General features: G+C 35.9%; 1 protein-coding gene across 1 annotated transcript in view; it reads left to right on the forward strand.

The window, feature by feature from the left end:
• The first annotated feature begins 1,645 nt into the window (after nucleotides 1-1,645).
• The window catches only part of Adamts6 (ADAM metallopeptidase with thrombospondin type 1 motif 6), a 222,041-nt gene continuing 210,198 nt past the window's right edge, over nucleotides 1,646-13,488 (forward strand). The window contains exons 1-3 of the mRNA XM_026788997.1: nucleotides 1,646-1,882; nucleotides 8,772-9,147; nucleotides 11,582-11,946. Of these exons, the coding sequence (XP_026644798.1) occupies nucleotides 9,051-9,147; nucleotides 11,582-11,946 (462 nt within the window). The 5' untranslated portion in view covers nucleotides 1,646-1,882; nucleotides 8,772-9,050. The remainder of the gene's footprint in view (nucleotides 1,883-8,771; nucleotides 9,148-11,581; nucleotides 11,947-13,488) is intronic.

The following is a 13,488-nucleotide window of genomic DNA, read 5'->3' on the forward strand; positions in this document are numbered from 1 at the left end:
CAACAATGTTAGCAGATGCTAGAAGTTTAAGAACTGGTATTTAGAAAGTCCTTATTCTCCTCCCTTAGGTCCAATTCAGTTTTCTGGTTTTCAGTTTTGAGAATTGACTTGATGTTAATTAAAGACTGGAATTTCAAGGCTTAATTTCCCCTCCCCCAACCCTGGCAACCATTAAACAGCTCCCAACTCCACACTCCACCTTCAGACAGATAAATGATGGAGCCGATTACACCGTTGAAAGGCAACGTTTGTCCTCAGCTATTTTCGATTTTTTTTCCTGCTTCTGATATTTGCTCCAGACATTGTTTACTCGCTTAGGACGGGGAAGGGTCATTTTTTCTACAGTTTAATGTCAGGGGCTTTTCCCCAGCAAATGAAAGTGAAAGTGCTACGTTCTTGTGGTATTTTACTCTTAAAGTCTGGACTGGCAGCTGGTGTGGAGGGGGAGGTGGGATTGGAAAGCTAGAAGAACCAGTTCTAAGGTTTTGTTTGTTTATCTTGAGATCTCAGCAGGACTCCTGTGTCGTCGACCTCCTCCCCCTTACCGTTTTAGGGGGCTGATGCCGGAATTATTATTATTATTATTTTGAACAGTCATTGAAGTTTCATTCAATGTACTGCTAAAAACCACAGCTCACTCGTTGCTTCCCCGGTTGTAGTTTAAAACACCATCCAGTCTCTCATCTGGAAATAATGCAAACTCCCCCCCCCCTTCCTTTTAAATCTCCGCATAGCCTGAAGTCGATAATCACATGGAAAATGTGCAGGGCTCAGTTTTGTTTAGCTTTCGTTCTTTTGCTGGAAACCTCACTTGTTGAAGTATGTATTCAGCACACAGGAGTTTTTGTACACATGTTACTTTCAAATCTTGAAATTTGCCTGCTCCACTGATTCGACTCCTTATATGAGAAGTTTTATGAGCAACTTTTAAACGCTTTTATTGTACAGGTTAAAAAAAGAATGACACCGAAAATTCTAACACTGACATTAGTATATCCCAAGTCCCCTATCTCCTCTACCCCTCTTTCCCTTTTCCAAGAAACAGTGCTAACAAACCAGACAGGGCTCTGAAAGAGGTTAGAGGAGGAGGAGGAAGGAGGCGGAGTGGGTTAGGGGAGAGGTTAGGGGGCCAGAGTTTCTCTCATTCACAGAGCGGAAAAGTTGACATTGTCTAAGCCCTTCTGAATGGCTGGTAGTTGGATACCCCGATTGTACCTCTACTTCCCCTCCCCCTCCACGTGACGACCCAGGACACATGCGCACCCGACGCAGCCCAGGCACATCTGCAGACTGACGTCAGTTTGTTCTGCCTCTGAGGAAAGCTGCCAAAATTTTCTTCTGCTGCAATTGAAGTTGGCTGGGGGCCGGCAGTGAGCTCGAGGGCTACTTCAACAAAACTTTTCCTGCCCTTCCTGCTCCTCTTGTCTTCTCTCTCCTGATACCTTTTGATGCTCTGCACATGTTATTTGCATAGCAAAGGCACTAAGCTGTCCAGGAAGAGAGGGCAACACTTCCACCCCAAATAAGCCTTTCCCCTCTTCTTTTCTTTCTTTTTTTCCTTTCTTTTTTGGGGGGGTGGGTGGGCGGAGAGAGGGAGAGAGTGGGGTTTGCAAAGCACGTCTCAGGTTGATAGCCTTGGATGTATTGAAAGCATTTTTTTTCTTAATTTTTTTTTTTAACTGCCAAATCGGCAGTCTGTTCTCTAAAGCTCCGGTTAGCGAGACTATAGGGTTTTATTCTGGCTGCAGAATAACTGGCTGGTGTGGCTTTGCAAAGGGGGCAAAACGAAAAAAGAGAGAAAGAGGAGGGAGTACGTGAGTCGTCCAGTGCAATCTCTATTGTTTGAAAGTTACTTTTTTATCAGAATTTGAAGATGAAAACGGTAAGGAAGACTTCACAATATTCAATTAAACCTTTAAAAAATTGTGCTTTGCTTGTCTTAGGAATAATGCTTAGATCTCAGTTTCTCTCTCTCTCTCTCTCTCTCTCTCTCTCTCTCTCTCTCTGTCTCTCTCTCTCTCTCTGTGTGTGTGTGTGTGTGTGCACGCATGCTTTATGGCAAAGAGTGAGTTTGACTAAACTCATTTTACAGGCAGAAATCTTTTAAACTCTAGGCTACTCGCGGATAGAGAATTCTAGGGCTTACAGGTATTTTATGATGTGAAAAATATGCACTCATATGTATGAATTTGCGTGTTGTGTGAAATGAAATTGATTATGAGCATCGTGGTCTTTTAACTAATCACCGGATAGTGGTGGAGAAAGTAATGATGATGTGTGTTTTTACTCGATTTCCAGATTTCTACAATTGCCTTCTGCAAATCCGTTTCATGTCAGTGTCTTTAGTATTCAGACAAGTGCATATTTCATGCCTGGGCTCCCAGGCCAGCAGAAGTGTGCTGGCTATAGCACTGATGCTCTAGGATATGTTAAGCTCTTAATAGGCTAATCAGAGATGAAAGCGTGTGGTTTTGATTTACTTTTGCCCACTTGGGCCATGCTAGACTCAACCCCCTGGAGCCTTGTTTATCAGGGTATGTCTGTATGTATGGTATATGAGACTAAAGTTTAGGGATTGGGGAGAGAGAACAAGAGTGCTGGAGGAAGTATTGGAAAATCTTTCTGATAATATGTGCTCTAATTTCTGCCTTTGATAAGTTTTCCACTTGTGCTAGGGGCAAAGAAAGCAAGCCAGCGTAAGAAAGCACACTGAGAGGGAACAAGAGAGTAAGTTTCTTACTCTTGTTTTTATTTGAGCTGCTGGTGCAACGCGTTTGGGCCAAATGCCAACTGTCTGGGTCACACGCGTTTTATCCAAATAGATTTAGCGCTGCTGTCTGGAAATGGGCTGCTGAATGTTAACTTTAGGATCAACTCAACCAGGGCAGCTCAGACTGTTACCCTCTGTCTGGATGAAGTGGAATGGGAAGGGGGGTGATGAGGGTGTGCAAAGCCAGGGGCGGGGGAGCAGGACGACGATAAACCATTGCTTGGAAGTTTTAAAAATACACTGAATATAATTTTCAGTTTACTCTTATGTTCAGAGGGTTTTTTTTAGGTGTTTTTTCTCTTTATTTTATTTTATTTTATTTTCTTAAGCTTATATTGATTAGACTGAAACATTTAGTGGTGAATTGGCAGCCTTTAAAATCCATGACAGGGGAAGAAAGACAATGTAAAACTGGTGCATTTGAAGGCAACTAAGAAAATTAATTTGAAGATAATTATTTTCACCAAAGTGGTAGTGCAGTCTTGTTTATAGTAATTTGGTGCTTAAATGTGAGCATTAGTGATATTTTTGAAGAATGCTGTATATAAGTTGATTTCAAGCAAATCAGCAAATCATTCATTTGCCACAAATGGCAGCAGATTATTCTGTGTGGTTGTATTAGTATTTTTGTGATTCCCCAGAGGAAACTCTTCTTCTAATCATTAAGATCTGAAATATTGTAGATAATTTTTAGTTAGGTCTAAGACCTGCAAATTAATCTCTATTCTTGTCTGTTCTTACTACTTCCTCTTCATTTCCTTAGCAACCAAAAGCAGCTATTAGTGGCTTAGGGTGGGTCTGGTGCCAAATCTTGCAGTTTGTGATCTTGGTGACAGAAGAATTGAGTTATCATAGTAAGGAAAGTTAGTAGCATATTTGGAACTAGTGGGAAGGGAGAGTAAAAAGATGTAGATAATTTTTCACAGTTAGAAAAAGAAAAATGAAGTTGTTATTAATATTTTACACTAATATCAAGAAAGAAAAGCATTTTTAAAGGAAAAATATTACTAAAGGGCAACATTCTAAGTATTATGTAACTCAGGGCAATTTGAATTTTTTCTTTTCTCAAAAGATGAGTTTTGAGTAAATTATACATTTAGTTATTTTTTTTTTGGTGACTAATTTTACAAAGTTTGTAGATAATCAAACTTTTTTATACTTAGAGCCTAACTGTGTTTTTAAATACAATAGTTACCAAATGTTTGTAGAGAGAAAGTTCTGGAAAATGAAATGAAAAGTTTTTCATGTACAAATTTAAAGGACCTGAAGGGTTTAGGATTTGGTTGTATTTTATATGGAGACCAAATCAGCTTTAGAATAAATAACCAGATTAAAGTGGATGAAAAGTGTTGAGAAAGGTGTTAACCATGTTCTCTAGCTTCATAATAATAGTTAACGAGATTACTACTATAGCTACTTTTACATCACTTGAGTGGGAAGTCAGACCATAAAGAAAACTCAAGGAACAGGCTTCTGAGAAGTTAGTGCGCTTTACTAGGGCAGACTATGGAGGGGATCACTATGGTACAAGTTGTCTGGTCTTATTTCTTCTACATAACTAGTATAGCTTTGATCCATGGGAGCAGTTAAATTAGTCTTTAATTTTGCCGGCTGGTACATTTACACTATGAATAAAAATCATATACAAAAGTCAAAGTAAACTGGACATTTTGCTTATCTTTTCAAAATTAAAAGTTAAAAATATAATTATCATAGCCTAGGTTTTTCACTCTGCTCTAAAAGAGAAGACAGCTTCCATATTGGCTCTATGATTTCCTACTATTCCACATTTTCAGGGAAGGAGGAATGAGAAATTATTTTTAAAGGAAAAGCTTTGAAAAGTAAGATATAGTAAGAGGGGAAGGCTAACTTTTATTTAGCCACTCATGTGACGTACATAGTACATGCTATCAGGTGCAATCGAATTTGTTCTCTCAAAACATCTTTGTAAGGTAGATATTTTGTCTCAATTTTATAGTTGAGAAAACAGATCCAGGGAGGTTTTGTAGCTTGAAGCCAAACCAGGAGTAGCAAGCCTTTGCATTTCCACAACATAATAGTGCTATAGCTCTTATACAACTGGCTAGGTTTATTAATGCATTGTGATTTCTGAGCAACTATCTAGCATTTTAGTGTTAGTTGAACTTTGGAAACTATTTTTTCTATACATACTTTATTCTGGCATCTTGATTAGCTTTCCCAACAGGTGTCAGAAAGTAGGTTAATTAACACAATTCACTCGTACTGTGTGGGTGACTAGGAGTGAGTAGATATGCTTCTTATAATTTATTTGAGCTCGGCCAACTGAGCACTAACACACAGTGTTAAGTTTGATATCTGAGCATAAGAGGTTTAAAAGATAATGAGGCGGGAAGGAGAAAGACATCTAATTTATTGAGTGCCCATGTACCAGATACTGTATCTAATGATGAACAAGACCTTAACTCCAGTTTGTTTAATTCTAGAACTCCCGTTCTTTCTATTAAATTCCAAAGCCCCTCTTACTGAGTAAGTCACTTTAGTTTACTTACTTTTCCTGTTAGTGCTACTATCTTAGCTAACTTAGACGTTTATAGGGTAATTCTAGAAAGGGTTGGAGTGAAGATTACAAAACTGAATAACAAGACATTTCTTGAGGGGAAAAATTGTTTTCTAAATCAAGCCCATTATATTTTAAGTTTGCCATTAGTTTCAGTGTCCAAGAAAACAAAGGAAAGGTGTGGATGATTTAATACAAATATATCATGACTGCTAGAAAACAAACTCAAATGTCCTAACTGTAAATTCCTCCTTAAAAGAAGACTACAATTAAAGTAAGTGGAGGACCCATTTCATGTCAGATGTTATTACTGAAAACATTCTAGTGATTTGAAAAAACTAAGGATGAGTGCTATTCATGAAAGAATAGTTATTTCATGGTTCAGTTTGGAGTATAGGACCATGTCTGAGAAGGTTGAAAACCAAGAATATGGATTCTTTTCTTTATTGTGATTGAATAATAGTGGGATTTTGTATTTTATATGTTTTTAAATTTGAGAATATGTAGTTTTTGTCTTGCCTAAATAGAAATAGGAGTTGTGGTATAAAGCAATTGTGTTCAAAGTTGCTTAAAATAATGTTCATACTAATGGATTGCATTTGCGAACATATTGTACGACATGGTTGTAGAGAACTACTACTGAACATTCATTCCAAAGTGTGCCTCAAGCTAGAAGTGTGATATAATGCACAAACTGAGATGTCTTTAGCCAGCTAGCCTGTGCATGAATGTGGACTCACTTGTTTTCTAGCCACCTGATCTCTATGGATGCCAACTTACTCATGTGTCAACTGGTGGCTGTATTAGTTATCAATTGCTGCATAACAAATTTCCACAGAGTAAATAATTTAGCACACATTTGCTAACCCAGTTTCTGTGAGCCCAGCTATGACTAACTATGTTCTTCTGATGATGTTATAATCAAAGTGTTGGCAAAGACTGCGTTCTCACCAGGAACCCTCACTGGAGAAGAATGGACTTCTAAGCTCATCTATCCCAGAACAGGATTCAGTAACTTTTATTGGAAGGGGCTCCAGTTTCTTTCCACTACTATGTGGAGGTTCTTCTGATTTCCTTTTTGGGAACATCTAAGTATTAAGTTGCTTCATCTAAGCCAATGAAGCAAAATCTGGTACCAAGTTGCAAGCCAGGATCTTTTGTAATCGAATCATGGAAATGGCATCGTTTCAATATTGAGATACTTTCTTGACTGGAATTAAGTTAGTCAAGGGGTGAGGATGACAGAAAAGTGTGGCTATTATGGGGCAGGATCACTGAATCTGCCAGAATTTGTCTTACCACAGGGGTGGTATTATTTTGTGAGTGCAAGGACATAATCTATATTTTAAATTATTTTGGTTTGACCTTAAACTACTTTTCTCTTTATTACTAATTAGGCTTCTGCTCAGGAACCAAATTTACTGTTTTTGCCATTACTAATACTAGTGCCTATTCCCACCATCTCCACCTCCTTGCCATTAGGCCTTTTGGAGTGAGTTTCTGTATCAGTAATGATTATATCCAACAGTTTGACTAATGAAATCCCACTCATTTCCAAGACTTAACTGAGATGCTGTTTTGCACCAGCTTTTCTTAATCCATCTTCACTGACAGAGGTTATTTCCTGCATCTAATCACCTGTAACACACTTTTTAATATCACTTGGTCATTTTTCTATATGCTTTGAATTTTTGTGTTATTATAAAGATTAGGAATTCATTATCAAAGAAAAGGATTCTGTTTTATTCTTTCTGTATTTTGCTATTTTTAAATTTCATTTTTAAACATGGTGAGAAAATATTTGTTGATTAATGAACTAACATTCCAAAGGTCAGCAGTTTTGTCACTTGTAGCGATGAATGTGAGGCATTTTAGGTAGTTATAATAACCAACATTTCTACCTTTAAAGGGACTGAAGTATTTCACAGACCTTATTTTTCACTTATCCTGTATATGCATGATGATATTTTATTCTCTGTTGACTTATTTATTCATTTATTTTCAAACCAACAAATATAGCAAACGTTTGTTAAGTGTCTACTATGTATATTTGGAATTTGAGATTTTTTAAAATATCTTCTACATAGTTATTTATCTTATTTGTACTAATGTATCTTACAGAAGAGATTTAACTTTTATTCCAAAGTCAGATATAATATTACCAAAATCAGACAGTGAGCTATGGCACAGTTGTGTACACAATAGTGAAGGCGTAAGTCACTAACAATGCCACACCAGTTTGGAATTATGATTAATAGGGTGATATTTATTTAAAGGGGAAAAAACTTACAGATCTCCATCCCAGACAACAGCCCTCTGCACAACCATGAAGGGAGTCTAGTCGCCGGTGGAGCAGGAAGTGAAGAGAAGAGGAGAGGGAAGTGGCCGCTTTTTTAAAGGGAGAGAGACCACGCCCCAATGGGCTGGTATCTCAGCGGCTATAGGCTGGAGGAGCAGAAGGACCTCCCGCAACACAATAGCAACTGTTAAATTACACAAGGTGTAGTTGCCTTAGGTGTACTACTTTGGGGTTCTAAAATTACAAGTGAACTTTTTGTCCTTTTTAGATACAGTTTGCTGTTAGTGAACTAGTTTTTAATCCTCTATTTTTTTCTTCTGATGTGTTATCTGTTGGGAAACCAGGTGGCCATGTATATAAATATTTTGAGTTCATATATTCTGAGTGAGGTAATTAGCCAGATGTGTGATATATGAGATAGGACTTGAGAACTGCTGTGATATTTGGAATGAAGTTGTAAAGACTTCTTTTCAGGCAAATTATACAGAATTGAAATTACTTTATTTGAGTTGCCTAATAAGTCATGTAAGACTTCTAGATAAATTCTGTTCTACCATAAATTAGTTCAATTTTCTAGAAGTGTAGGTTGTGATACTATTTAAGAGTTCATAGGCAGATGATAAACCTCACTGTGTATTTATAGATCTGCTTGTCAGAACAAACACAAGTACCCCATAAAGCAGCACAGCAGTCTTAGATAGGAATAGGCTTAAAATGTTCTGTTGAGGAATGGCATAACACACTGTTTGTTCAGGACATACGATGGACTTAGATTGTGTAGTTTTTTTTATGTGGCTATTTTACTAAAGGGAGGTTGGCATACCATGCTGTCCATTGTTACCTTCAGCTTCATTATTTTTAAAATAATTGCTAGTCTCCACTTCAGATTCCTTCCCATTCCCTCTTCCTATCCCTCCCTCTCATTCCTCTTTTTTTTCTTGATTCATAAAATATTGTGCATGCTTGACAAGCATTCTATAATCTCTAGTTCCAAGGTTCTTTTTTAGTTGTGGAATTATCCTTTTAGTCATTTAGGTTTCTGATTATGTGTTTAACTATATTAAGTTCTTTTGAATTTATGTCCTCTGGCAGATATTCATTAATCTGTAGTAAATATGTCCATTCATGATATTTTCTCAGTTAACTCATACTTTCTCCTCTAGGTTAAAAAGTGGCTGTACTTAAGTGACCCATCACTCTGAGCTTTGCTTATGAAAAAATTTATCATCATTATTTTCTTCATTTTTGGATCAAGAAAATGAATCCAGACATAGAAGAAAGTGAAAGATATTGGGGAAAAGTACCCGTTAAGCAGTGGAGCATCTAACAACTCATTTGCAAGAAGATTTAAGGAATTAAAATTGTTATGCTTCGATATTGGTGTGATATTGACTGTCTAGCTCATAGGTAGCCCTCTAGAACATCGTTCAGTTTTCCAAATTATGGAAATTCCGTGGAAAACGTTGACTTGGATTTTGAGCCTCATCATGGCTTCTTCAGAATTTTATAGTGACCACAGACTTTCATACAGTTCTCAAGGTAGGATATCTTATTTTGAAATTTGATAGAAATTATCACAAAATAAAAACTGTGACTCTATAGTTTGGTAAATAATATCTTGGAAATATCTAGTCAGATGGAGCAGAAAGGAAGGTGCTAAGAGGATGTCTGACTTGTCCCTCGGAGATAGCTGTCCCATGGGTTCATACACTCTAACCTGCTGCTTTTCCTGTGTTCTAATAGACTCATTCCTTGCTAGGGTTTTGAGTCAGGGTCATTTTACAACAGAATCCAAATGTTTATGTTATAGAAGATGAAGAAACCAGATAAATTTGATACAGACTCTTTTAGACATGAACCCTTCATTTAAAACACAAAAATAATAACAAATACTTTCCAAACATAAGGGTTCTCATTCTTTAATTTATTTCTTATTTTAATTCAGACAATTGAACTTTATATAATAGAAATGACCTCAATAAAGAAAGCCACAGGAGGAAATGTCATGTTGTAGTCCATGAACCAGTCCTTTTCTCATAGAATTACTGAAAGCTCTACCTTTTGGATTTTCCTCTCATGAATAACAGTAACAATTTTTTTTTGGTGCTGTTGAAGGTGTTTCAGACTGGTACCTATTTGGAAGTCTGTCTGTAAGTAGTATACCTCTTAATCCACAAAACCATAGTACTTAACTGAATCTTATTTACAAAAAGAGAATCACCATATTTTAAATTATTTCCACTGGTTAGAGTTTCATTGAACATTATCTTTATGGAGTAAGCTCCATATGTGGTCAGTGAAACAATGGGATGATACCTGGTTTCTCCTACTGGTAAACTTAACTGAATGAAGATTTGGCTGAGAAAGAGATGGGTGATTAAGTAAGAAAACTGTGGGGCTATAGAGAAGGCTCAGTGGTTAAGAGCACTGAGTGCTCTTTTGGAGGATCCATGCTCACTAACAAGAACCCATATGGCTGCTCACATCTGTCTGAAACTCTGGTTTCACTGATTCTGATGCATTCTGACCTCCATGGAAACTGGGCATATATGATACATATACATACATACTTATTTATGCATATAAAATAAAAGATAATAAAATGAATCAAAAGAAAATGTTTAATAGTTCTCTAATTTTTTATATACTTGATTTTTAACATTTTATTAAGATGTAACATATAATTCATCTATTAAAGTATACATTTCAAAGGTTTTTAGTAGGTTTTATAACTGTACAGTATTACCGTAATCAACTTGAGTGCATTTTAATATTTTTTAAAAAAGACTAAGTAAAACAAACAACCAAACTAACAAAACCTGTACCCATTAAGAATCACTCCCAAATTCTCTATTCCTCAGTGATTTCTACACTTTGAAGTCTAGAGATTTGTCTCTGACTATTTCACATGAGTAGAATTATGTAATATTCAGTCTTTTGTGATGGGGTCTTTTTTTTGTTTTTATGTTAGAAAATAAACTTTTATTAGGAAGTGAGTCACTGTAGTGGTGCACACTTTTAATCCCAGCACTCAGGAGGCAGAGGCAGGCGGGTCTCTGGGTCTGAGGCCAGTCTGGTCTGTAGAGCAAGCTCCAGGACAACACAGAGAAACCCTGTCTCCCAAAATCAAAAAGGAGGAATGGGAAGAGATAGATAGATAGATAGATAGATAGATAGATAGATAGATAGATAGATAGATAGATAGATAGATAGATAGCAGGCAGTTGATATGAAAGGTTACTCATGTGCAGTAGCACATATCAGTACTGCTTTCCTTTCTGTTGGAGGATAATACTATCTAGCTTAACATCACCTGTTTCATCATCAGGTGATGGGGAGTTGCATTATTTCTTTCCTTGGGCTGTGATGAATAGTCTTGACAAGAGCATTCACACATAAATTTTTACCTGGAAATGTATTCTTTATTTGTTGTGTGTACCTAGGTTAGAATTATTGCTATATGATCTGGTAATTCCTGTTTGACATTGTGAGGAGTTGTCAGAGTGGCCTCTGAGGTGCTCTTGGCCTTTCACATTCCTAGTGATGACTTTGTTCTCTGAAGACAGTTTATTCAGATCTGTAGAGATTCTCCATGGATGTTTTTTAATAGCTTACAAAAGTTAATTTTATCTGAGCTAAATAATTTTTAAAATATGTATGTACTTTTTTATGTAAGATATCCATAATTCTAGAAGAACTTTTAAAATCCATATGTTAAAAGTTAAATTTAGGAAAGAAGACTAGTCCTTCATAAATAACTTTTAAAAATAATACTGTTTTGAGCAATTAACCATTGAAACTTAATCTTTTGATGTTATGCTTTCATTATGTTTAATATAACATTTTTTATCCACACCTCACATATAATGATGTATAGTTTTAATTGACATCATTGTTTATATTGCTACTTCTTCTGTTAAAATTTCTTTTCTTCCATGTGCCTTTCTGCATTCTCTTCCTTGTGACCACAAAGAGGAATTCCTGACTTATCTTGAACACTACCAGCTAACTATTCCAATAAGAGTCGATCAAAATGGAGCTTTTCTCAGCTTTACTGTGAAAGATGATAAGCACTCAAGGAGAAGACGGAGTATGGACCTTATTGAGCCACAGCAGGCAGTGTCTAAATTATTTTTTAAACTTTCAGCCTATGGCAAGCACTTTCACTTAAACTTGACTCTCAATACAAATTTTGTGTCCAAACATTTTACAGTAGAATACTGGGGGAGAGATGGACCCCAATGGAAACATGATTTCTTAGACAACTGTCACTACACAGGATATTTGCAAGATCAACATAGTACAACTAAAGTGGCTTTAAGCAACTGTGTTGGATTGGTAAGTAGATATGATTTTAAACTTCTTCCCGAAAATAAATTCACAATGCAAATGTCTTTCCTTGGGCTAACATATATGTAAGTGGTTTAAGTAGAAAGGTAAGTGTTTCATGTTCAAGGTTCTGCTGCTTTTACTTTTCATCTTTGTTTTTTTCATAATGCTTATAATGATTTTCACAGGGCAACTTTTTATACTCACTTAGAAACAGAGACTGGGTGACCTCTTAGACATCCTTTTATATTCAGAATTTCCTGTCAAATAGCAAAGCTTCATCATTCATGAACAATTTCAAGGTATATTTGTATTCAGAAAATCACAACACTAACTAACCTTCAGGTTTTTCCACATTTGTCTCTGGTCGTTAACACAACTTTAAAGTAAGTTATGATCTACTTATGAGTTCTTAGAGCAAAATATAATACCAGTCTATGTAATATTTCCTTAGTATTTATATAAAGACTATTGTTGAGACTATTTTATTTTGAAAATGGGTTCACGAGTGCAGGGTATTTAAGTCTACTATAGTAAAATGCTAAATACACAGTCCACAGTTGCACATAGTAATGATTTCAGAGAAAACTCTACTTCTCCACTTCCTCTTCCACTTTTACCTTGTTCAAGCTAATACTGATGTTCCATTAAAACTTTAAGGAATGCAAACACTTTTATGTTGTAGTTCTATTTTTCAGCAACCATTTTTCTTCCTTACTTTAACAGACACACATTATTATATTTAATTTCAGTAGAAAATAACAATATAAGTACAGTAGAATTTAAATAAGTTCTAAATTAGGAAAAAACTATGTAATTGGGAAATAAATTTCACCAATTTTGTTCAGCTTTTCATTTTTTACAACTGCTGAGTAAAATGAGCTAATATAATTACTAAGAATTTAATACTCAAGTTTAATTTCCACAGAACATGTGTTTTATTGCTAGTTTTCTTATAAATAATATTAGGATTTTATATGGAAAATATTTGTTTGTTTAATTTTAGGAGTCTTTTTGGCTTGTATACATCATAATGGGATCTGTAATGGAATCCCCATACAGTTGTGCCACTACAGTTTATTCTAATTCATTCCTCTCCTTGACCACTTTCCTCAGGCCTTCCTCCCTACACAGCTGATGCCACCCCCCCCCCCAGTTCTCTCTTTTCTAATTTACTATTACATGCATTATTCTGTTACACAGTAGTGATCTTTCATTCTTTTCTCAGGATCCTGTTTCTAGTCTTCTGACCTATAAACACACATATGCACACAAACACACGCACATATGCATAATTTTAAATTTAAGCTCTGCATGAAAATAGGGTATTTCTGATGTGTCTTATTTCATTTGTTGTAATGTTTTCCAGTTGAATCCATTTTCTTGAAAATATCATAATTTCTTTTTCTTTAACCATTCATTCATCTCTTGATGGACATCTAGGCTGATTTTATCTTTTGGTTGTTGTGAACACTACAGCTAAACATGTGGATATCCAAGTATCTTTGTGGTGTGTTGACTTAGTATATGCATGAATGGTATAGCTGGGTT

This window comes from Microtus ochrogaster, unplaced genomic scaffold (assembly GCF_000317375.1).
Source record: "Microtus ochrogaster isolate Prairie Vole_2 unplaced genomic scaffold, MicOch1.0 UNK11, whole genome shotgun sequence".
NCBI classification, from domain to species: Eukaryota; Metazoa; Chordata; class Mammalia; order Rodentia; family Cricetidae; genus Microtus; species Microtus ochrogaster.